The sequence below is a fragment of the Cenococcum geophilum genome, assembly GCF_001692895.1.
Source record: "Cenococcum geophilum 1.58 unplaced genomic scaffold K441scaffold_13, whole genome shotgun sequence".
Lineage (NCBI taxonomy): Eukaryota > Fungi > Ascomycota > Dothideomycetes > Gloniales > Gloniaceae > Cenococcum > Cenococcum geophilum.
Genome location: NW_027137571.1, coordinates 1,958,383 through 1,980,556, shown reverse-complemented (window position 1 = coordinate 1,980,556; position 22,174 = coordinate 1,958,383). Strand labels below are relative to the sequence as shown.

The window sequence follows — 22,174 nt, the reverse complement described above, 5'->3', positions numbered from 1 at the left end:
TTGCACCTTGCAGGGGCCGCTAACGATGGCGTAGACGTAAACGAGTCATGGTTTCCACGTTTTTTTCCTACCTGCATGGCACCTGCCCTCCCCTTCTTTCCCGTCCGTCTTCACCTGCCAGGGCACTGTGGACGCTGTGCATTGACGGATCAGCGACGGGTTTGCCCTGAGAAAACTGGCAATCAATGCCCGCCCTTGGCTTTGGTACCTCTGCGACGTCGTTTGCCTTGCTGCCGACAGGCCTGGCCTACCTATCCCGCCCAACCTTTCCTTAACTATCGCTTCCTTGGCGTGCTTCCTCCGTCCTCGATAAAGTTTTCCAGAACCCAGGCTTGCCCCGTGCATTGCAGCCGGCGAAGAAACCAACGAAGGCCCCTAATCAACGCTCTTCTGCGACACCTCCCTCCGAACTCCTCATATCTCCCGCCAGCCCGAGTCTTTCCAAGTGCTTTTCCAACTCTTTCCCCTCATTGCTACAAGCGCTGACTGCTGGCACCCACACTCTCTACCACAGAAGGGGAACGAGCGCCATTGCCTTCCCTTGGTCTGTAACCTTGTGATATCTTGGGATCGTCCGTCAGCAGGTTATCGCGACGTCCTCATTCAGTTAGAACTACCCTCCATCTTAATACACATATCCAATATGGGTTTAATAGAAAAGATCCAGGCCAGTAAGTTCTTCTACGCCCACACCTGTGTCGCCAAGTACTTTTATTCTCCGTCCTCAAAATCTTCGCAAGCTACTCAACGCCCCTCCACTTCGCCCTCTGTCGCTGACATTAATCAGAACTCGAACTCTACCGCCTCGAGCAGCGCTATACTCGCCGCGAAAAACGCACCACCTTCATTAGCGAGGCGCAATACGTGGACGGTGAATATATTTATACATCATCCCCAGTCTCCACCAAGTCCACCTCAACATCGACGTCCAGTCAACGCATGAGCAAGGGACCTGCTGTAAGAATAAGAGAGCTTGCAAGAGCTGGCACTGGAAGGTCATAAGCCATGCAACGCTATTCGCGCGAACCGCAATTGGATATGGGGAGAAATGTGTGGAGAGAAAGGCGAACCGTGCGTAGCCTACCAATTGTGGGCCGAAAGCGCCAATTGCTGTGCCTAGCGATTCTGCTTGAGGGCGTTCATGCGAGGTCGTCACGCCGCTGATCGACTAAAGAGCACTACCATTGGTGTCAGAGGGGTGAGGGCAGCAACCGGATTGGCTTGTCTGGATTGGAGCGACAAGCGGGGACCTGCTTACGACGAACCACGGCCACCGATATTTTCTTTCTCTATTCAATTTTTCGAAAACTGCATGCGTGGATGAAAAGTCCTGCATCTGCTGCATTCCTTCTCGGCTTTCCTTCAACTCTTCATTCATTTCACTGTCTATAAATTATTGCTCCTCCCACCCCTATTTGGTTGCGAGCCTATACTCTATACAGTTCCATACAGTTCCATACGGAGCTAGTGGCGGGTAGGATGGACCTATCCTCTTGCATATGTGTATGTATGTATTTACTTCATGTGGGATATTCTTAGGACCTGTTTTGTGCAAATACTGTCTAACTTCTAAGTTATGCGTACATGTATGTAGCGAGGCTAGCTACTTAAAGATTCGGGATCTGGAATACGAATGTTCTGTACGAACAGCCCTTTTAGCCGAATACTTTCACTAAGTCGTACCCTCTGTTTTACTATTGGATGATGCAGTGATTGATGGACTATGACCACAATACAACTAGTTGTTAGACGGGCAAAGAAAAGGTGTTGCGAGATCATTATATAATTTCATAGGGGCTCATCATGACAACTGCAGTTTACGAAGGGCATTTGCGCTGGACTTTGCGACAGCATAAGTATCATCAAATTTGAAAAACATAATTATAGTCAACCACCTTTACGTACATATAGGATAGGAGGTTCGTATAGGCTCCATTACCTTTTGAAGTACATGGTTAAGTGGCTGGATCAGTTTACAATAAATCTAGTCCAACAAGCAAGCTACTGATTTCCACAAATGACCATTATCGCCGAGACTCTAGCTTCTCCCAGTATATACTGCAGATCTTCGAGAAAATAATGGAATGTTAACATGCGGATCGTTAGTACCCCCCAACGAAAATTTTGACCCGAGTTTATAATTAATAAGCCGATTAATTAACCTAAAGCTTTAATTTAGAGCCTTATTGTATAGAGCTTAATTAGCATACACTAGTAAGTATGGATTTGTTTCGTAAATCCTATACCTCTATTATACTTTGTAGTAGGGGGTAAGCTTTGGGCAGAGCCTTATGCAGAGCTTTAATAGAGCCTTATATAGAGCTTTGGTAGAGCCTCGTGCAGAGCTTTGGTGGAGCCTCGTGTAGAGCTTTGGTAGAGCCTCGTGCGGAGCTTTGTGTAGAGCCTTACGCAGAGCCACGTGTAGACGTGCAGACGTGTAGACGTGCAGCCGTTTGTTCTGGCGATTAATTGCAGAGATATTTGTAGAGACGATTGTATAGGCAATTGTATAGGCGTTTGTGTGGGCAATTAATTAATTGATTAATTAATTATATAGACGTTTGTGGAGCTGTGCGTAAAGCCGTATATAGAGCTATTTATAGAGCTGTTCGTAGAGACGTTCGTATAGGTGTTTAGTTGATTAATTAATTAATGATATAGGCGTTTATAGGCAATTGATCGATTAATCGACTAATTATATGGGCGTTTATATAGGCGACTATATAGACGTTCATAGAGCCGTTTATAGAGCCGTTTGTGTAGACGATTATAGAGCCTTCCTAGTATATTAGTGCTGCATATTAGTAGAGCTTTAGAGCTCCGTATTAAGCTTTAAGTAGAGTTTTGAGTAAAGCTTTAAGCTTAAGGGGGAGACCCCCTTGGACCTCCCCCCCTGCGCACTACGTGCTCTATTTACCGCGTAGGTAGAGTTCTTGTAGAGGCTTTGGTAGAGCGTTTAGTAGAGCGTTTGGTAGAGCTTTTATAGAGCTTTTTATAGAGCCTTTCTAGAGCTTTTATAGAGCTCTGTGTAGAGCTTCGGTAGAGCTTTATGTAGGGCTTTGGTAGAGCTTTATGTAGAGCTTTGGTAGAGCTTCGTGCAGAACTTTGGTAGAGCTTTGTGTAGAGCTTCGGTAGAGCTTTGTGTGGAGCTTCGGTAGAGCTTTGTGTAGAGCCTTGTGCAGAGCCACATGCAGGCGTTCGCACGGGCGATTAACTGCAGAGACATTTGTAGAGACGATTGTATAGGCAATTGCATGGACGTTTAATTGGTCGTTCATATGGGCGTTTGATTGATCGATTGTATGGGTGTTTGATTGATTGTATGGGCGTTTATACGGGCGATTATGCAGACATTCGTAGAGCCGTTTGTAGAGCCGTTTGTAGAGCCGTCCGTGTAGACGATTATAGAGTCTTCCTGGTATATCAGTGCTGCGTGTTAGTAGAGCTTTAGAGCTCCGTATCAAGCTTCGAGTAGAGCTTCGAGTAGAGCTTTAAGCTCAAGGGGGAGACCCCCTTGGACCCCCCCTGCACACTACGTGCTCTATTTACTGCGCGGGCAGAGCTCTTGCAGAGGCTTTGGTAGAGGCTTTGGTAGAGCTTTTAGTAGAGCTTTGTAGAGCTTCGAGCAGAGCTTTGTATAGGCGTTCGTGTAGGCGTTCGTACAGACGTTCGTACGGACGATTGTATGGGCGATTGTAGACGTTTGTAGAGACGTTTGTAGAGACGTTTGTAGACGCTCGTAGAGACGTTTATACGGGCGTCTGATTGATTGTATAGGCGTTTGGTNAATNGATCGTATNAACGNTCGTANGGGCGATNGTGTAGACGTTTNTAGAGCCGTTCNTAGAGCCGTTCGTAGAGACAATTGTACGGCGATTGACCGTATGGGCGGTTATACGGCCGATTGCAGAACCTTCCTAGTATATTAGTGCTGCGTGTTAGTAGAGCTTTAGAGCTCCGTATAGGGCTTTGAGTAAAGCTTCGAGCAGAGCTTCGAGCAGAGCTTCGAGCAGAGCTTCAAAGGGGAGACCCCCTTAGACCCCTGCGCACAGCGTGCTCCATTTACTGCATGGCCAGTACACTAGGTGGGCAGAGGTGCTGCAAAGCCTTTGGCAGAGCTTTTGGTAGAGCTTTTGGTAGAGCTTTTGGTAGAGCTTTTGGTAGAGCTTTCGCAGAGCTTCGTACGGAGCTTTGTGCAGAGCGTTTGTAGAGCCCAATGTTTTGAAGTTCGTCACGTGGATTCTGCCATAACTTACCGCGCGCAACTTTTTTTCTAACCAATGAGAAGCCGGCTTTCTAACCAATTAGAAGCTGGCTTGGCGGGAGTTTGAATTCCAGGACCCCCAACCCGAATATATAGACCACTCGTACCTCGGGTCAATAAATGAAGTGACAAGAGACCTATTCCAGAAAAAACCTACAATTCTCCAGATGTTTCTAGCAGCCGCACCATACTCTTGTCACCTCGTGAACGCGCTTGATGCTCCACCGTCTCTTCACATTTATTCCTTACATAAATGCTGGCACCGTATTTGAGCAGTAGCCGTACCATATCCTCGCAACCCTCTCTCGCAGCCAAGAACAGTGGCGTCTCACCGTTATCATCCTTGGAGTTGATGCTGACTTTGGCATCTTTGTGCTCGAGTAACAGCTTTACCGTGGCTGCATGCATAGTTATTGCGGCCAGGGACAGCGCCGTCATACCGTCGTTATCCGTGGAGTCGGTATCGACGCCTTCTTGATCGAGTAGTAGTTGAACTACCGCTTTCTGCCCTCTACTCGCCGCCCAGAACAGCGGCGTTGCACAATTCTTGTCTTTGGAATTGGCATCGACGCCCCGTGCTTAAGCAGCAGCTTTGCCACAGCTTTTATTGCCCTTTTCGGAAGCCCACAACAGTGGTGTCCTACCGTCATGGTCCTTAGAGTTGGCATCAACACCTTCTTGTTTAAGCAGTAGCTGCACTACTGCTGCATGCCCTCCTTCCGCAGCCCGCGAGAGCGGCGTTTGACCATATAGAGACTCGTTGGAACAAGCATTTGCCTTAGCTTCTAGTAACTGCTTCACCTTCTCGTGACCGCAGTACGATGCCACATGTAGCGCGCTCCCATAATCCCCATTATGCTCACTAACAAGGGCCCCAGCAAATAGGGAGGGGACCAGCCGTACTGTAATTGTCTTTGCAACTCAAACTAAGTTTCTTGTCCAGGAGTAAATTGATAAATTCCCGACTATTGGAAGTGCGATATGGTCCTTGGAGTGCAGCATGATGCATGGGAGTAATACTATGGACGTCGCGGACGTGTGGATCAGCACCAACTTTAAGTAGGCGGATTATGAGTTCAAGGTTTATGATTGGAGAGATAAAGCCGTCTAAAATTGATCGATGAAGGATCGGGAGGTCGTCAACCGCCGACTCCAACAGCTGGAAGCTGGACAAACGTTGTGTGATGCTATCTGCGCAGCAATTTTTACTAAATTGGTGGTATAATTGCTATCCGGCAAATGCGAGGTGATGGCACGCATTGCAGTTATCTACAGTACCCACGTATGACATGATAGCCTGCAGCATAGTGTATGCAAGCTTGGATGAGGAGCCACAGTCGAGGGACTTTCTTACATGTGGGGCGACCCTAAGATCACAACGCCGATACATCTAAATGGGCAAACAGAAAGAGTTGACGGGAATGGGCCGTGGAAGGAGGAGTTTTTTCTGCTAGGTTGATTTTGAATGTTTGTAACCTTGGCATTTGAATACCCAAAATTGTAGGCGCAAGGTGGGAGTTTCAATCGATGATATTCGACTTTTAGGGGGTTAATTGAATTACTGGCCGTATGCTTGGTGCAGCTCCGGAAGATACTGCTCCGCCGTTTTCATATGCGCGAATGAGTACGTCTTTCTCGAAAGGTGCAACATCCTCTTGTATCCATTGCGGAAACAATCATTCGGACCTGCGGGTCGACGACTCTGCAATATAGGACTTCGTTAGATTTAAAATTGGACGAATAATAAAGCATGAGAATCGTTGGCGAGCAAGCCGAAACAACACAAAGGTTTGAAGGAAGGATATATTCTTATAACGAGAGTCGGGAAAGTTTTTGTGTATATGATCTCACAAAGGACGGAAAAAGGACGCATCAAAAGATAATAATTAAAAAGGAAACCCAAATACCAGCGCAATGCAATTGACATAACCATTAAAACACCATCGCTATGCTGTCCAAAAGGACCTCTCCAATCCCCATTATAAGCCATACTTTCGAATTACAATTATTTCTTGGGGATTCCGCACTTCGCCAAGCATGACTCAATGCCAAGGGCAATATTTGCGGGAATCATCTTGCGGAATGTCTCCAAGTCTTCACCATTGAGCGTCTGCGGGAAGCCGAGCGTAGCGTTGACAACATCCGAGTTCAGCCCGAAGAAGTTCTGGGCGACCTGGCTGGTGCCCGGGTCGTTGGAGTTAAGGGTAGCAACGAAAGTGGAGGGATAGCAGGTGGGGTTGACTTGGTAGTGGATGCTACCCATAGGGAAGACAGTGCCCTGGAACTTGTTCAGGTGGCCAGTGATTTCTGATGGGTTGGGAGCCCGGACGAGGCCATTCTCTAGGATGTAGCCGAAGTCTATCTCGCCTTCTACGACCGTAAGAAACTCAGTAGCACGAGGGTGGATGTGAGGCGAGTTCATTCCGCAGGGGCCAAGGAAGGCCAAAGTTGTTGAGATGCCGAGATCGGTAAGAATAGGGAAGTTCTCAATGGTAGCCGCCTTTGCTGCGCCTCCTACAGCGTTATTAGCACAGGTTTGCAGAGATTAAGAACCAGATTTGTATGACATACCTTTAGCGCCCGGGTTAGGTGTTGCGCCATTGAAGTCGAAGACGACAATCTTCTGGAGCTCAGCAGCGGAGAGAAGCTTCTGCCCAGCCGCGGTCAAGAGCTTCTGGAACCGTTTGATGGCCGTAGGGGCTGTCTCGAGCTCAATGATTAAGGCAGTGTTGTCTACAGGCGTTGCAGCAGGAGGCGCTACGGTAGAGGTGCTCGATGCCACAGCAACGCTGGAAGTTAATTGTGAGGCTTGTACAGGGTTGGGGAGAGCTTGGGCAGCGCCAAAAGCGAGAGCAGCGACGAGTACTTTAGTGATTATGGAAGACATTATTGTTGCTGGTGTTTGAAAGATTGTGCGTAAACAGCAAGGAAATAGTGACCACAAAGGAAAAAAGGAAATAAGGAAATAAGGAAATAAGGAAATTAGGAAAACCGGTCTTTGTTTTGATTTGATGTGATGCTGTGAGATGGAAGAGAAGTACACAGCGGTGAGAGAGGCCATCTTTTATAGCCATCAGGCGAAGCTGGACCGGATATGGTCGAAGCCGTTGAGCTGGCATCATGGCTGTGAGGCCACATGGTGAGAAGACTAATAATAAGCTTATGGTGGAAAGTAACCGCCTTGGGCAAGTTGAAACAGGATCGATCGGACGACGTTGGCGTTGTTTCCTGGCGTTCGGGAGCCCAGCGGCTTGGCTGGGGCAGCCTTGCAAGCTGTGCCACCACCAAGATTTGATTTTTGGGCATTTTCGCGCCTTTTTGCGTCGTCGGCTTCGGCACTTTGCGCAGTTGCCCAGGCACCAAGGGTAAGCGGCTGACCAAAATGCCCTCACCCTCTTGGCCTCGTAAGCGATCCATAAATAGGCAGATGTTTAGAAGCTGCTTAGAAACATTTGAAAAACATGGCTAAATCTGCAAATGCGGCACAAAACACCGAAACACGATCCCTCCAAAAACAACGCAACAGGGCCCTGAACGCTGGGCGCTTAGAAAAAGGCAACACTCCCAAGAAACAAAAACCCCAGTCGACAACTCAACCTCAAACAAATGCGGCGATGCTCCAGCAACAGTAGAAAATAAAGAAAGCCAATCTAATCTCGCCAACAATGCTTACGTCGCTGAAGGTGGGCGACCGGAATCCCAATCCATATCCATCGGATCGTCCAGGACCCAGAAAGGCAGGGCGTCAAGAGTAAATCCGTCATCTGAAGGAATCGACGGTGGCCCCTTCCTACTACCCACGTCATCTGGTTCTTCTACCTCAACGATGTTCGTGTTTGGAAGCTCGTCAAAGATCAGGGATGACTGATTCTCACCGGGGCCCCTCACTCTCCGCCGTAGTCGCCGGGCGCTTGAGCCGACATCATGTGATTCTCACCGGGGCCCCTCACTCTCCGCCGTAGTCGCCGGGCGCTTGAGCCGACATCATGAGCATCTAAGGCTTCGGAATCTTCGATGTCCGTATCGCTGCCTACACTTTGACTGTGGCTGCGTTTGAAAATCCCGGCGCTCCAGCGCTTCTTTTTCTTTCTGTAACTGGCCCTCTGCTCTTCTTCATCATTCAACTCTCCCGTGCAGTGTAGGCTTGAGAATTTACTTATGATTCCTGTGTCTGCTTCAAGTCGTTCTTCTGTTGCTCTCTCGCTGCTCGCATCCTCAAAATGGTCTGGTCTGACCACCTCCGTTTCGCTGTCATACTCTGGGTCGCTCTCGACTTCCTCCAGCTCAAAATCTGCCACTTCAACCCTTCGAGCGGCGGGCCTCTCTTCTTCGGTACGAGACTCTCCACTCTCCGAAAAGGAGTCGGAGTTGTCTTCTTCATCGTCGTCATCATCATCATCCGACCCTTGAGGGCTGGCAGCACATGCATGTCCGGAGTTACTTGATGGATGCGACGAATAGTCTTCTGATTGGGGTCGGGTGAAGTGAAACTGTGGACCATGCCCTATAGGCTCAATGAATTCAAGCGGCGGTGACTGCTTAAGCATGGAAAATCCCATCCGTTTGTACATCGGGGAGGTGTGGCTCGCCACCGAAGGAAATCGTGAGTGCGGGCGAGAGCCTGGTGTGGCAGGCGGCGATGAGGGGTGGCCGTGAGGGAAGGCGAAGGGTGGCGGCATGTTGGATGTCTCCATAATAGGGAATGGGTAAGGAGATATTGAACGATCTCCCACAAATTTTGGATGTATAGGTTAAATTTGCGTCGCAAACTGAGCGTTGAAGTGGAACTTAAGAGTCAAGGTATGAATATCCGACGCAGCAATTCTAATCTTGGTTTGTAAGGGGTGGTGTTCGTGAGCAATATCATTTTCTGGGAGTATTCGACGTATTTGACGGCGATGTCTGAGCGACGTTCGCAAGGCGGATAGGTGGAGTCTTTTTACAAGTCAGTCCCTGCAACGCTCTTGGCTTATCGTACGGCCTGAAATACTTTGTCCTATAGGCAGCAATGCAGGAATTGCAGGTCAGATCAGACGTAATTAGCCAGTGAGAGCTGGTCAATCCGGGGGTAGACAAAACGGATTGTGACCGAATAGGGTGCAAAAAGAGGGAGATGGACGGAGGAGACAAGCCTGCAATGCTCACGATCCCTTGCCTCGAGAATTGCGCGGGATGCCGCCAGATATTCAGCTGCGGTTTTAAGAGTGAGGTGGCCGCGGTGGGTGCGGGTCAATTTCGACAGGTGCTTCCTTGTCTTGACTCCGATAGCCCTCATGATATGTGTCGGCCAGCAATTAGCGGGAGGCTGTCGCTAGCAGTCTCCGGGCAATCTCACCATGCATCCTGATCGCATGGCAGCAGGCCAATGGCTGCAGCCCAATATTACCGTCAAAATGCTGCGCGTTGGCATGTTGGCCACCTTTACGAACAGCAACACAACGAGGTCATTGGTGACGGAAGCGCGGGGGAGCATGGATGTAATGGATTCGAGGGGCAAGCTTGACGTGGGAAGCCGAGAAAACCGATGACCTCAGCCGTAATTTTCTTTTCCGGTGAGAACCCTCTTAACAAGTTGGGCGTCAACGTGCATATTTGAGCCTCGGACCGCATTTGGCGCACTTCGAGGCGGTTCTGAGGGCTGAATAATTCTCGAGAGTGCTTTTAGGAATTATTTTTGATATGTCGTGGTGGTGAGCTGAGCCGGCCTCGCTATTCTGCCCTGGGCTAGTCCCGCGTTGGCCCTAGTGCCGTTCTCAAATAGACACATTGAACATTTGGCGAAACACCAAGGCGTGGGTAGAGAGTGGCCGCACCAATAATCCAGACCTACCCATACCTGTGTATACCTACCCATACCTGTGTATACCTACCCATAATACGCGTTTACCGACATACAGCCTCCCGGAGAAGGCCATTGCAGCTTGGTTTGGACGTTGAGCGCACTTCTGCGTGCCTGAAGCTGCGGCTTCTTCTACAATCCCACTATGTCCTCCCCATCCATGTTGACCAAGGTAAACTTCTCCCATACTCCGCACAAGCTCCTGCAGTCCACTCACCATTCCTAGTTCGAGTCGAAATCATCTAGAGCCAAGGGCATTGCCTTTCATCCAAAGAGGTCAGCGCAGCGAATTGAATCACTGTCCCTCTCACAGGCCTCCACTGACCGCCAGACAGACCATGGATTCTCGTATCACTCCATTCTTCGACCATTCAGCTATGGGATTACCGGATGGGTACGCTTATCGACCGCTTTGAGGAGCATGATGGACCAGTTCGGGGCATTGACTTCCACAAGACACAGCCATTGTGAGCCCCTCGAGAACATTGGAATAATGGCCCCTACAAAGGCCGCGTATATGGATATTGTGCTTATGGAGATGATAGATTTGTGTCTGGCGGCGATGATTATAAGGTGCGCAATTTTTAAAACCTTCACACATCCCTACCTCCCAAGCTTCGGTCTCTGAGCTGTCGTCATATCTCACACCTAACCTACGCTCTACGCACCTTAAATATCCCTTCATCCTAATTTCAGGCATAAACTAAGAGCTTCTAGATAAAAATCTGGAGTTATCAGAGCCGTAGATGGTAAGATGATTCTCCCAGAATCGCACTACGGATCCATATTCTGATGCACATTCAACTAGCTTGTTTACGTTAAATGGACACTTGGACTATGTTCGAACCGTATTCTTTCACCATGAACTACCGTGGATTGGTAAGTTTAGTAACTTTCTCAGCTGTGCGTTCCACCATGTTAACATAATCTTCCAGTATCATCATCGGACGACCAAGTGAGCAAGATGATGCCCCCAAACATGCGAGCTATATTCTGACAATTAAATTCATAGACAATTAGAATTTGGAATTGGCAAAACAGGTGTGTCTGAAGCTTTTACGACAGGAGATGAGAAAGTGCTAATAGTTCTTAGATCCCTGAGTATGCAGTTGTGAAGCGCATACTCTTTTAAGCTATAATTAACGACTCTACAGTTTGCACAATGACCGGACATAACCACTATACAATGTGCGCCCAGTTTCACCCTAAGGAGGACCTCATCGTCTCGGCATCCCTCGATCAGTCGGTTAGAGTATGGGATATATCCGGTCTGAGGAAGAAGCACTCGGCGCCAACATCAATGACATTCGAGGACCAGATGGCTAAAACGAATGCGAACCAAGCAGATATGTTCGGAAATACAGATGCCGTGGTTAAATTTGTTCTTGAAGGTCATGATCGGGGAGTCAATTGGGTAGCTTTCCACCCAATGTTGCCGTTAATTGTTTCTGCTGGTGATGACCGCTTGGTCAAACTTTGGAGGATGTCTGAAACCAAAGCTTGGGAAGTCGATACATGTCGAGGCCATTTCCAAAACGCTTCTGCATGTTTATTCCACCCACATCAGGATCTCATCCTTTCTGTTGGAGAGGACAAGACTCTCCGTGTATGGGATCTCAACAAGCGGACTTCCGTTCAGTCATTTAAAAGGGAAAACGATCGCTTCTGGGTTATTGCCGCTCACCCGGAGATTAACCTTTTCGCGGCTGGTCATGATAACGGCGTTATGGTCTTCAAATTGGAAAGGGAACGACCGGCATCATCGGTCTACCAAAACCAACTTTTCTATATTACTAAAGAGAAACATGTTCGCTCATACGACTTTGCTAAAAACCTAGAGTCGCCATCTATGCTTTCTCTCAAGAAACTGGGCAGCCCATGGGTGCCACCGCGGACTCTATCTTATAACCCTGCTGAGCGAGCAATCTTGGTTACCTCCCCCGCAGATAGCGGATGCTACGAGCTGATAAACCTCCCGCGTGATGCCACTGGCGCAGTTGAGCCGACAGACACAAAGCGTGGTTCCGGGAACTCGGCTGTTTTCGTGGCTCGAAACAGGTTTGCAGTGTTCACCCAGTCAAATCAACAAATCGACATCAAAGATCTCACAAATTCAACGACAAAGACAATCAAGCCTCCGCATGGCACAGTAGACATCTTCTTTGGCGGCACCGGGTGCCTGCTGTTGATCACCGCCACATCCGTTGTTCTCTATGATATTCAGCAAAAGAAGCACCTCGCCGAACTCGCCGTAAATGGTGTGAAGTATGTTGTGTGGTCAACCGACGGTCTCCATGCCGCACTCCTGAGCAAGCACAATGTGACAATCGTTACCAAGACTTTGGAGCAGGTCAGCACTCTGCATGAGACTATTAGGATAAAGAGCGCAACCTGGGATGACGCTGGCGTCTTACTTTACTCGACGTTGAATCATATCAAGTACACGTTGATGAATGGGTAAGGAATTGCCCGCCTAGAAATGTGGAATATCTTCTAATCGAAAGTAACAGTGACAATGGCATCGTACGAACACTTGAGCATACTGTTTATCTTGTTAGAGTCAAAGGCCGAAATGTGTACTGTTTAGATCGAGCGGCTAAACCCAAAGTCCTTCAGATTGATCCCACCGAATACCGTTTCAAGCTAGCTCTCGTCAAGAGGAATTACGATGAAATGCTTAACATCATTAAGACATCTAGTCTTGTTGGACAGAGTATAATCGCCTATCTCCAAAAGAAGGGTTACCCTGAGATCGCTCTTCAATTCGTCCAAGACCCACAGACACGGTTCGAACTCGCGATTGAGTGTGGAAATCTAGAAGTCGCTGTCGAGATGGCTAAGCAGTTGGACCGTCCAAAACTCTGGCAACGATTAAGCACCGAAGCACTTGCTCATGGCAACCACCAGGTCGTAGAAATGACTTATCAGAAACTCCGGAATTTCGATAAGCTCTCCTTCCTCTACCTCGCAACAGGCGACCAGGAGAAACTAAAGCGAATGGCCAAAATTGCCGAACATCGTGGAGACATGACAGCACGATTTCAGAATGCACTCTACTTAGGAGATGTGGAGAACAGAATTGAGATGTTCCAAGAGCTTGACTTATATCCTCTAGCGTACATGACCGCAAAGGCCCATGGACTCGAAGAACAGTGTCAATTGATCTTAGAGGCGAGTGGACTCACGGAGGACCAAATTAGCTTCCCAACGCTAGGCAAACCGTTATCACTACCAAAACCAATCGTACCCACATTCAAGAGCAACTGGCCTGTGAAAGGCACCTCCTCCTCAGTCTTTGAAAGAGCTCTAATGGGCCAGGTAGAGGGTATCGAGGATGAAGCAGTCCCAGCCACAAATGGTTATGGCGACGAAGAGCCTGAACCTGACGTCGATGCTCCCCGCAACGGCCATCTGGACGAAGCTGAGGAGGACGAAGACGTTGCTGGCTGGGACATGGGCGATGACGTCGATGTTGAAGCTGAGAGTGACTTCGTCAACGTCGAGAGTGCTGATGCTGGCGCGGGTAGCAGCGAAGCTGACATGTGGGCACGGAATTCACCGATTGCAGCAGACCATGTCGCTGCTGGCTCCTTTGAGACCGCTATGCAGCTCCTCAACCGACAAGTTGGTGCGGTGAACTTCAAACCGCTGGAAAGTCGATTCCAAGAGATATACCAAGCCTCGAGAACATTCCTTCCTGCAAATGCTAGCATGCCGCCTCTAGTCAACTATGTTCGGAGAACAGTTTCGGAGATTGACCCGAGGAAAGTTCTACCGATCATACCGCGTGACCTCGAATCTATCACAGCTGGTGAGCTGCCAGCTGGTAAAGCAGCAATGGTGAAGAACAAACTAGAAGACAGTGTACAAACATTCAAGAAACTGCTCCATTTACTCCTGGTGAATGCGGTGTCCTCACAACAAGAAGTCACCGAAGTAAGTCCAAACCCATCGATTTTCGTTCTAGTGACCACGTCATCACTAACTACTGGACCCTAGGCCAAAAAAGTCATCAAGTCAGCAGCCCAATACGCCCTCGCAATCTCCATGGAACTTGAGCGCCGCTCCCTCGTCAAGAACTCCCAGGACATTTCCTCATTCTCCGACGACATCAAGAAGCGCGCCCTTGAGCTATCCGCCTACTTCACCGTCCCAGAACTCGAGCCGCAGCACAAGGCGCTCACCCTCTTCGCCGCCATGAACTTCGCCAACCGCAACAAGCAGCACTCGTCCGCGCTTGGCTTCGCCAACGGCCTCATTGACCGCGGCAGCAATGCGAAATTCAAGGAGAGCGCGCGCAAAGTCAAGGCGGTTTGCGAGCGCAATCCCTCTGACGCGACGGAGATCGACTTCGACACTTTCGCCGACTTCGAGATCTGTGCGGCGAGCTATACGCCGATTTACGGCGGCAGCCCATGGGTCGCTTGTCCGTATGATGGTACAAAGTATCACGCCAAGTACAAGGGTACCGTGTGCAAGATTTGCGAGGTCGCAATGGTTGGAGCGCCGGCTAGCGGGTTGAGGTTGGTAGGTTGAGTCAGAGACGGAGAAGGAGCTTGGTGTTTTGAAAGCGAGAGATGAATTAAGGAGATATGTGTTGAGTCATGCTTAATGCGTGAGTTTGTGGATGTATTCCGCAACGAGGGCAACGGTGCTCTCGCTGCATTGGTTCGGTGTACTGTGGACAGGAGAGATTATCTTCCGAGCGACGAGTGTGCTGATGGCTGGTTGAGCTTCTGAGACGACACGAATGTAGCGGGCCCAATAAGGGTGGTTATATCTTGTTAAAAGTGAAATGAAAGACTGGGATTCTCTACCTTTTTAATATGGGCAAGGCTCCTAATGCATGTCTGTTTAGACTGATATTCATCACTACTTAGGAAGCCTTTGGTATTCTTACAGACTTGGGCGCTAGGGCACAGCGAGCCTCCACTATTCAGCCTGCGACCATTCAATCAATTAGGCACCAGGGTATCTATGCAGCGGTAATACGAATGTGGGGCCGCTTCCCGTTCCTATCCACACTGTCCTCCGGCCAGTCGCCTTCGTCAGAGCTCTCCTTTCTTTCCACACTCCATATTTCTCCCTCTCCTGTCTCAGATAGTGCTTTGAAGTATCTCGATACCCTTTACTACCTTAGCATCTTACTTCTTAGCTCGGCAATTTTATACGTAAAAAACACGGGCTTGGCGCTTTATAGTAAGCGCCTTATTATCCTAAAGCTTTTACTGCATTCTATTCCTACGCGTTCTTACCGTAGGTGATTATATTGATTATATAATCGTAACTATAATCATAAGAATAATTTCGACTACGATTAGCTATATTATATAGTAATTATAACTCACGTAACTAATAGAATAGTTATATGCATCCCTGCCCTCACGTAACCATCATTTCTATTTACTTTACGATTTTCAATGGTTTGGGAACGGCAGAAAAAAAACCCTTTCGAAATTAGTGGTGTAGATGTCGTCTGTCGTAATGGTAAGCTTCCAAGATTCGCTGGGTGAAATATTGCACGTGAACTTAGGGACGTGTATAAGGATTTATGGAAATCCAGCCTCTACATCGAGGGGTCTGCAAGATTGCTGTCTAATAGACCGGCTTTTGCTGTTTGCATGAGAGTGAAGACGGCCGTTGCCATTGAGGACAGGCGACTGGAAGACGGTGAGTATTGGTCAAAGGGAACCGACATGACCGTGGTTTATATGTTCCAAGTTGTGTTGAAGCAGCCTTCTTCTGCAGTGGAATCGGAAGTGTGAGTCTGCAGATTGATGACGAGATTCAGGGTCTGAATTGGAGGGCGATAAACCATCTATTGATCTTGTCAAGTCCCTACTCCATTTGAGTGAAGTTGTTGTACTTTCGGATTCGTTGGCTCTCAATTCACGCTTCTTTAAAGCCGGCGACAACTCACTTCCTCCGCCAATTGATCTTCAAGAGATGGGCCACTGTAAAGACCGGCCACGATGAACCCCTCGGTGAGCTGCGTGCATGGTGGCCAGCCGCAGGACAATAACGGAACTGCGTATGGAGGCGAAGGTTAGTTATAAGCTCTGGTTCCCTTTTGCTAAGATATAGTGACGAAGGTAGGGAGGCTGCGCCTGGTGGGCGAGAGAGCTTATAGCACGAAGCAAGAATTTGGATAGCGATTAGATGCAAAAATACTTCTGAGGGTTCTGAGGGTTCTGAATCCGAAGACGCAGTTGGTGAATGGCAGCGAAATGTGCTGCAATCTCATTGGGAGTTGGGAAGGCCTAAATGAATGTTTGCTATCAATATCTGTCCGGGGCAAAGATCAAACTTAGTAAAAATCCATGAATCATGCTGTCCCTTTAGCATGCTTTATCAACATACCCTCCATAAATGGCACCTCCAAATTGCCCACATATTATCGCGTTCATTGAGATCCAGCCAGTCTGCTACCTCACTTAAGATACCGCCCGCGATCCTCGAGCTTCTCTTTGAACTGGATGAACTTTCGGAAGACTCGCAGATAGTGACCGGTGGCGTGTCTTTCTCATCTGCGGGGCTGTGGGGAGGGTTTGAGCCTTCGAAGAGGGTATGTAGGTGGAGACGCTGGAACATGGCAGTAAAAGGCTGATCTGCTAATATTGTGGCATTAAGTTTCTCATTACGGCGGATTACTTTGCGTAGAGGGTAGCCATATGACATTATGCGATGTGTCTATTCGCGTTGGTTTTTAGCACTAGCGAAAGAAAGTGTACAATAAGAGTTTCTGCGAAGAGTAGGAAAGGACTGACTGCGTCGAACAGCAGATTGCATGCCATATACCAACCAATATGGGAGTGGTGGAGGCACACGAAATCTCCCTAGAAAAGCAAGCGGGTACGTTTGACAGTTCTCGGGAGGAACCACTCAACAACGTCCATCAACCTTGCATAGTTATACGGAAACACCAACACATGGCACTCTCAAATTCACTTTGACAAGTACTACAGCTAATGATCATAACGTGCAACTGGATTTTTGCGGAAATCCAAGTACGTCTCGAGAGGATTACGAATGTAGAAAGTATTCGAGGAATACATTTAATGAAGGTGTATAATTTACAGCTGTCAAATCTGACAGGCATGTTTGAGAATAAGGATGCTAAGAGATTCATGATTGCAAAGTGAACTCTTCAGCCGAAGGCTCCCAATGAGACCAATGTATATGGAGTAGACCAGTTGAGTGAATTAAATGCTTGGACATCAGAAGGGCATGGTTCAGAAAGTCTCGTTTGAGAGATGCTTTAGACCATATTCATCTGGAGACGCTAGGAGAGCCTTGCCGTGAGGTTTTATGCTCGTCCCGCTTGATATTTAATGATACTTCTCAAGTTGCAGGCTGGTCGTTAGATTCGCTCATTACTACATCATCTTCAGCTGAACGGCTTTGCACTGCCGGAAGGATTTCATCATGGATAGGCTGAACTCGGCCATTCGGTGGTTCACCCACTTCCACCATCTGGTTCACTAATGATGAAGGAGCTGTGGATGCGTCGTTATGATGACTGGTGCTGACGCCGGTATCAGTGCTATACCGTGTTCCACCATTCTCATTACCATCGTCTTGGCGTGCCTGAGGCCAGGCTGGTATCTCGTAGTCAACAAGTGTATCTTGCTGGTTGCCAGCTGCTGAGTCTTCACCACTTTGTATATTAGTCCCATCCGTTTCATCCAAAACAATTGTTTTCTTATAACCTGCTGCTGGAGCCCTGTCTTTTTCACCTCGCTTCTCTTTTGCAGCATTAAGACGGCTCAGAAAATTTAATTGATTATTCTGCGCTTTTAGAGCATCGTGTGAAGACGGGATATTGACGATGTCAGTCTCAAGAGGGTCATCGCCAATAGTATTGGCTTGGGTGGGCTCTGGGGCGGCCTTTTGTTCTTGCGTGCTTGGAGAGGAATAGCGAGGCCGAAGTTGTGTAATCGTTGCAATAAGCTTGGTTGAACTGATACCGAGAAGATCGAATGATGGCAAAGCCCGGAGAGGTTCAGGGTAAGATTCGCGATCCTGAGGCGCATCTGCAAAGAGAAGGTCTGAACCAATAGTGGAGGCCCAACGACAGCTTAACAGTTGGCCTTGGTAGGATATGAGCGGGTTGTGAGTATGCAGATCAAGGATTTGTATTGCATTCATGCCATTCGATTTGGCCAAATCGGGGTTGGAGTGGGTGGGGGTACTTGCAGAGTTATCTCTTCCTGAATGGAGGTCGCCAGTTGAATGTCGGGTTTGTCTAGCAGTGTCTGCGATGGTTTGGGTGAGCGAAGATACATCAGCTTTCCTCGGTTTTGAGGCTGGTGCGGCATTGGAAAGGTCAAGCGTTATGTAGAAGTTTTCAGTTTCGTTTTCGTCATACTCGTATTCCCATTCACCTTCTTCCGGATCATCCATTTTGGTTTTGCGCAGAGAAGGTTTTTGTGAGGAGATGTGGAGATGCTAAAAGAGGAAGCATCCGAAAACACAAGAGTTCGTTGGTGGGAGGCCATGACTGTCTGTCTAGGCGGGGCGTAAAGCTTCAGGCAATCATGCTGCACGCCATCACACCGTGACTGGGTTGCAATACAGAGACAGTAAACCAAATGGCATCCCAGGACATGAGATTAGGACATGAGATTAGGGGTATGAGATGGACATGAATTCTTGCGAAGCAGTTTAAGCATGTCAAGCCAAGGGCAGACGGCAACGCACTCTCCACTAGAGAAAAAGGTGGCCGATTTTGACGCACGGGCCAAAAACACCAAAAGCCTTATTATACTCTCTAATACTTTATCATTTGCCCACTAAGCCTAATACATTCGTGTAGTCTCTTTGTATACCACGTAAACTGCTTATTAATCTTCTCCTAATCTATATTCTCTCTAAAAACCTTTTCAAACCGCGCTAAGGTAGTGTTTTAGTGTTTGTGGACCGTGCGTCAAAATCGGCCACCTTTTTCTCCGGTGGAGAGAACGCATTATCTCAGCAAGCGACTGGCACGCGCGCCTCAGAAGCTCAGACTTACCTCAGCAAGCTCAGACGTGATTCCGTTGGTTACCTCAGCGAGCCTAGACGTGATTTTTTTGGCTAGCGTCGGAATAACGGTAGGGCCGTCCTCCTTGCAAAATCACGTGTGAGTTACCTCAGCAGGCTCAGACGTGATTCCGTTGGTGCGGATTTTTAATCGGTCCGCAAGCTGGCTAGCTACATTTGTGCGAAACCACCGGAATCACGTCTGAGGGACATTTCCAACGTTTCTTAGCAGCTCCGACAATATCCACGATTTTCCCCATACTCGCGGTTAAATCGCTCAACCACAACTACTTAAAATACTAAGAAAAGTTTATCGATTAAAGAGACGACCCGATATTTTATAGATATTAGGTCTAAATTAGCCTATAAGCCCCTAGAGCTATGCTTATTTTCGCCAAAAAAAAATCGTTATTAAGGATTGTAATATTACATATGTCGTCGCAAAAAGTATATATATAGCTCCCATACAAATTTAGACAATAGGTATAACGTCATAATAATATCGCAATAGGCCCACATATAAGGTCCAAAAGTTTATTAATTATAGAGCTGGTTCTATGAATTAATTTAATAATATTTATAAAATAATAGCTGCTACGAAGGCGCCGGCAAAAAGTAATCGGACACCGATACTTTAGCCGAAAAATACGACCTCACAAAGAAATTATCAATTCTAGCATCAAATTGACTAACTCTAGTACTAATTACAGTATAAAAGGTTTCGTGCTCGAAGTCAGGTCTCAATCGTTATTCTGCAAGCTTTAAAGCCTTCCTCTACGGCGACGTGGTGTTGCTGTTTCTTATAATTCTTCTTGTTGAGTGTGCAAACCTTAAAGATCTCTGTAACGTCGTTAACTAATAGAACTAAAGGTCTTCCGCTTTTCTCCTTCACAGAAACTAGATCTGGGAGGCTAGCAGTAAGGCGCTCTTCTTTAACTGCAAGAGATCGTTTCCATATATCGGCAGCTGTTGATTTTGCAAGATTGCAGAGCTTTACTACCTTTCTTCTAGTCTTTCCACACTCACAGTACGTCAAATATTGAGCTTTTCTAACATTAGAAGTGTAAGGACCCATTCTACTAAGTATTAACTAAGTGCAGTAGAAGTAGAGTTGGTTTTTATAGTGTAGGCGCAAAAAAAGTCAAATTTTGGTGGGGTTGGGTTTTCTCGCTAAGTAGCGGTGTCCGATTACTTTTTGCCGGCGCCTTCGTATAGGGGTGTAGATTAATTTCGTTAAAAAAGGTGACTGCTTTAGGGCGTGTTCGGTTGCAATCTGGAGCTTTTTCAATCTAACGTTAATCTGTGCTTTCGCCGGCGTCAATTAGTAGATAATTAGTGGCGCTTAATCTGGTAGTCGTACTTAATCTAAAATAAAGCCAACTGTTCGGTTAATTGTTCTAAAAAGGCCTTAAATAAGGCTTAAAATTAGCAACGTCTTCTACCCACATTAATTAATCCTCTACTAAAATATACCTACTACCGAACCTCTACTACCAGCTCCTTATTTCGGTATCTTATTACCATATTATTAATAACTGCTAACCCTACTCCTGCCACTAATACGCATACACTACGTTCCTTACGCCCTCTGCCCCTTTATATATAGCCTATAGCTTACTAAGCAACTGCAAAAAAATAGTGTATTAGCTAGACTTATAAAATAGAAGAAGCTATAATTAAAGGCCTAGTAGAGGCTATTTAAAAAGGGCTCCGCGTAGATAGCTTATATAAGAAGGAAGGCTAGCAGATAGCTCTAAACGCCGCATAGGCAAAGACTTAATATTTAATTACTATACGGCAGCTTAAAAGTAAGTATAATAGTTAAAAAAGGAATTAGAAGGCGTAGAAGGAGCTCTATAATTAATCTAGCTGGGGGTAAGATAATAATAAAGGTATACTAATTACCTCTAAAGACGTTATAGATAGATATTTTAAAGCTAATCCTAACGCCGCGAAGTTTTAAAACGCTCTACTGCCTTTCCTAAAGGAGCTTAATAAGCTATTTTAAGGCGTAGTTGCAACAGGTGACTACGCTCTTATAGTTAATAAAGCTCTTAATTAAATAGAGAATAGGCTACTAATTAATCCTACGCTAATAGAGGAGGAAAGTACTGCTACTATGCAGGACGGTAGGAGTAAGGAGGATAAGTCTTATAATAAGGAAGACGATAAGGTAGCTAATAAGGATAAACCTTAATCTTCTATAGAACAGCGTTAGTTAGCTTTATTAGCTAGTGATATTTCCTTAGATAATCGCTCTACTATACCTTCTAGTTAATAATTGTCGTCCTTAGCAGGCCCAAGCCTTTATTATACGCCTTCGTTAACGCCTACTTAAAAGTCTTCGCTAGCTATAAGAAAACATGCTACTAAATAAGCTGCTATATTAAATAAACTAGATGTAAAGCGTTAGCGACCTAGAGATAGGCAACGGATAGAGAACCTATTAGGAGAGACTATAGAGCTAGTATTAAAAGATATTAGAGCTACGCGGGAGCTTCTTAGTTAAAAGCTACCTTTAGAAAAGGCCTTAGTAGAGTTTCTTAATAAGTTTAACGATATAGACCTTAATAATTAAGTGCTTATTCTAGAAGCCTTTAAGATAGAATTAATAGTAAGAACCTTTTTAATTATATTAGGGGTGTTACGGAAGAGACTAATAGATAGAACTTTGGTAAAAATAAAGAAGAAGGAAGACGTTAAGGGTTAAAATTAGTAGCTGCTTTTACTTTACGTTTATAATTACTTTACTATTAATAATTTTATTTTTTAGTAAGGATTTTATATATAAATTAGTAAATCCTTAAACCTATTATAAATATACTCTATAAAATTAAAGCAACCGCTTTTCTATATGTAATTATTAGGAAGTTATTATATTAAAAGGCTCTTTTAAAGCGCGCTATATGGCGGTAAAATATATTAGTATATAATTTAGTATAATAATTTATCTATAAATTATATACCTATGCATTATAAAGGCCTCCTAATTGCCTAATAATAGCCTCTCCATATAAGCTCTGCAATTTCGCCCTATCTTTAATTTATAG

The 22,174-nt window shown here is 46.5% G+C and overlaps 7 protein-coding genes across 7 annotated transcripts; 2 read left to right on the top strand and 5 right to left on the bottom strand.

The window, feature by feature from the left end:
- Window positions 1-643: 643 nt before the first annotated feature.
- K441DRAFT_551731 (uncharacterized protein) lies at window positions 644-1,002 on the top strand (the record flags this gene model as incomplete). The annotated part of the gene is made up of 2 exons (XM_067643115.1): window positions 644-671; window positions 788-1,002. 2 exons carry the CDS (start codon window positions 644-646, stop codon window positions 1,000-1,002), a joined length of 243 nt encoding a protein of 80 aa, XP_067506033.1.
- Window positions 1,003-4,417: 3,415 nt separating this feature from the next.
- On the bottom strand, window positions 4,418-4,801 carry K441DRAFT_714450 (ankyrin repeat protein; the record flags this gene model as incomplete). Its single annotated transcript, XM_067653958.1, has 1 exon — window positions 4,418-4,801. A coding segment is annotated over one exon (384 nt), but the record flags the coding sequence as incomplete, so codon positions are not given.
- A 1,468-nt stretch (window positions 4,802-6,269) lies between these two features.
- K441DRAFT_552209 (RmlC-like cupin) lies at window positions 6,270-7,151 on the bottom strand (the record flags this gene model as incomplete). The annotated part of the gene is made up of 2 exons (XM_067643134.1): window positions 6,270-6,778; window positions 6,836-7,151. 2 exons carry the CDS (start codon window positions 7,149-7,151, stop codon window positions 6,270-6,272), a joined length of 825 nt encoding a protein of 274 aa, XP_067506031.1.
- Window positions 7,152-7,525: 374 nt separating this feature from the next.
- Window positions 7,526-8,958, bottom strand: K441DRAFT_714436 (uncharacterized protein; the record flags this gene model as incomplete). Its single annotated transcript, XM_067653957.1, has 2 exons — window positions 7,526-8,151; window positions 8,202-8,958. The coding sequence occupies 2 exons, from the start codon at window positions 8,956-8,958 to the stop codon at window positions 7,934-7,936; spliced, it is 975 nt and encodes a 324-aa protein (XP_067506030.1). The 3' UTR covers window positions 7,526-7,933.
- Window positions 8,959-10,248: 1,290 nt separating this feature from the next.
- K441DRAFT_552032 (Coatomer, alpha subunit) lies at window positions 10,249-14,639 on the top strand (the record flags this gene model as incomplete). The annotated part of the gene is made up of 11 exons (XM_067643127.1): window positions 10,249-10,275; window positions 10,330-10,379; window positions 10,439-10,570; window positions 10,649-10,676; window positions 10,821-10,852; window positions 10,912-10,982; window positions 11,039-11,058; window positions 11,116-11,146; window positions 11,237-12,560; window positions 12,614-14,039; window positions 14,103-14,639. The coding sequence occupies 11 exons, from the start codon at window positions 10,249-10,251 to the stop codon at window positions 14,637-14,639; spliced, it is 3,678 nt and encodes a 1,225-aa protein (XP_067506029.1).
- A 2,805-nt stretch (window positions 14,640-17,444) lies between these two features.
- On the bottom strand, window positions 17,445-18,506 carry K441DRAFT_675933 (uncharacterized protein; the record flags this gene model as incomplete). Its single annotated transcript, XM_067650898.1, has 1 exon — window positions 17,445-18,506. One exon carries the CDS (start codon window positions 18,504-18,506, stop codon window positions 17,445-17,447), a length of 1,062 nt encoding a protein of 353 aa, XP_067506028.1.
- Window positions 18,507-19,849: 1,343 nt separating this feature from the next.
- K441DRAFT_657209 (uncharacterized protein) lies at window positions 19,850-20,467 on the bottom strand. Its single transcript, XM_067648139.1, has 2 exons — window positions 19,995-20,467; window positions 19,850-19,943 (listed from the first exon to the last, which is right to left on the bottom strand). Exons 1-2 carry the CDS (start codon window positions 20,197-20,199, stop codon window positions 19,858-19,860), a joined length of 291 nt encoding a protein of 96 aa, XP_067506027.1. The 5' UTR covers window positions 20,200-20,467; the 3' UTR covers window positions 19,850-19,857.
- Between the last annotated feature and the right edge of the window lie 1,707 nt (window positions 20,468-22,174).

Bases quoted from the DNA above. Each gene is read 5' to 3' on its own strand.
- K441DRAFT_657209 (XM_067648139.1), bottom strand. From the start codon at position 20,199: ATGGGTCCTTACACTTCTAATGTTAGAAAAGCTCAATATTTGACGTAC. The intron at 19,944-19,994 runs CTTTAGTTCTAT...AGGTTTGCACAC, and splicing joins GAAGGAGAAAAGCGGAAGAC to TCAACAAGAAGAATTATAAG.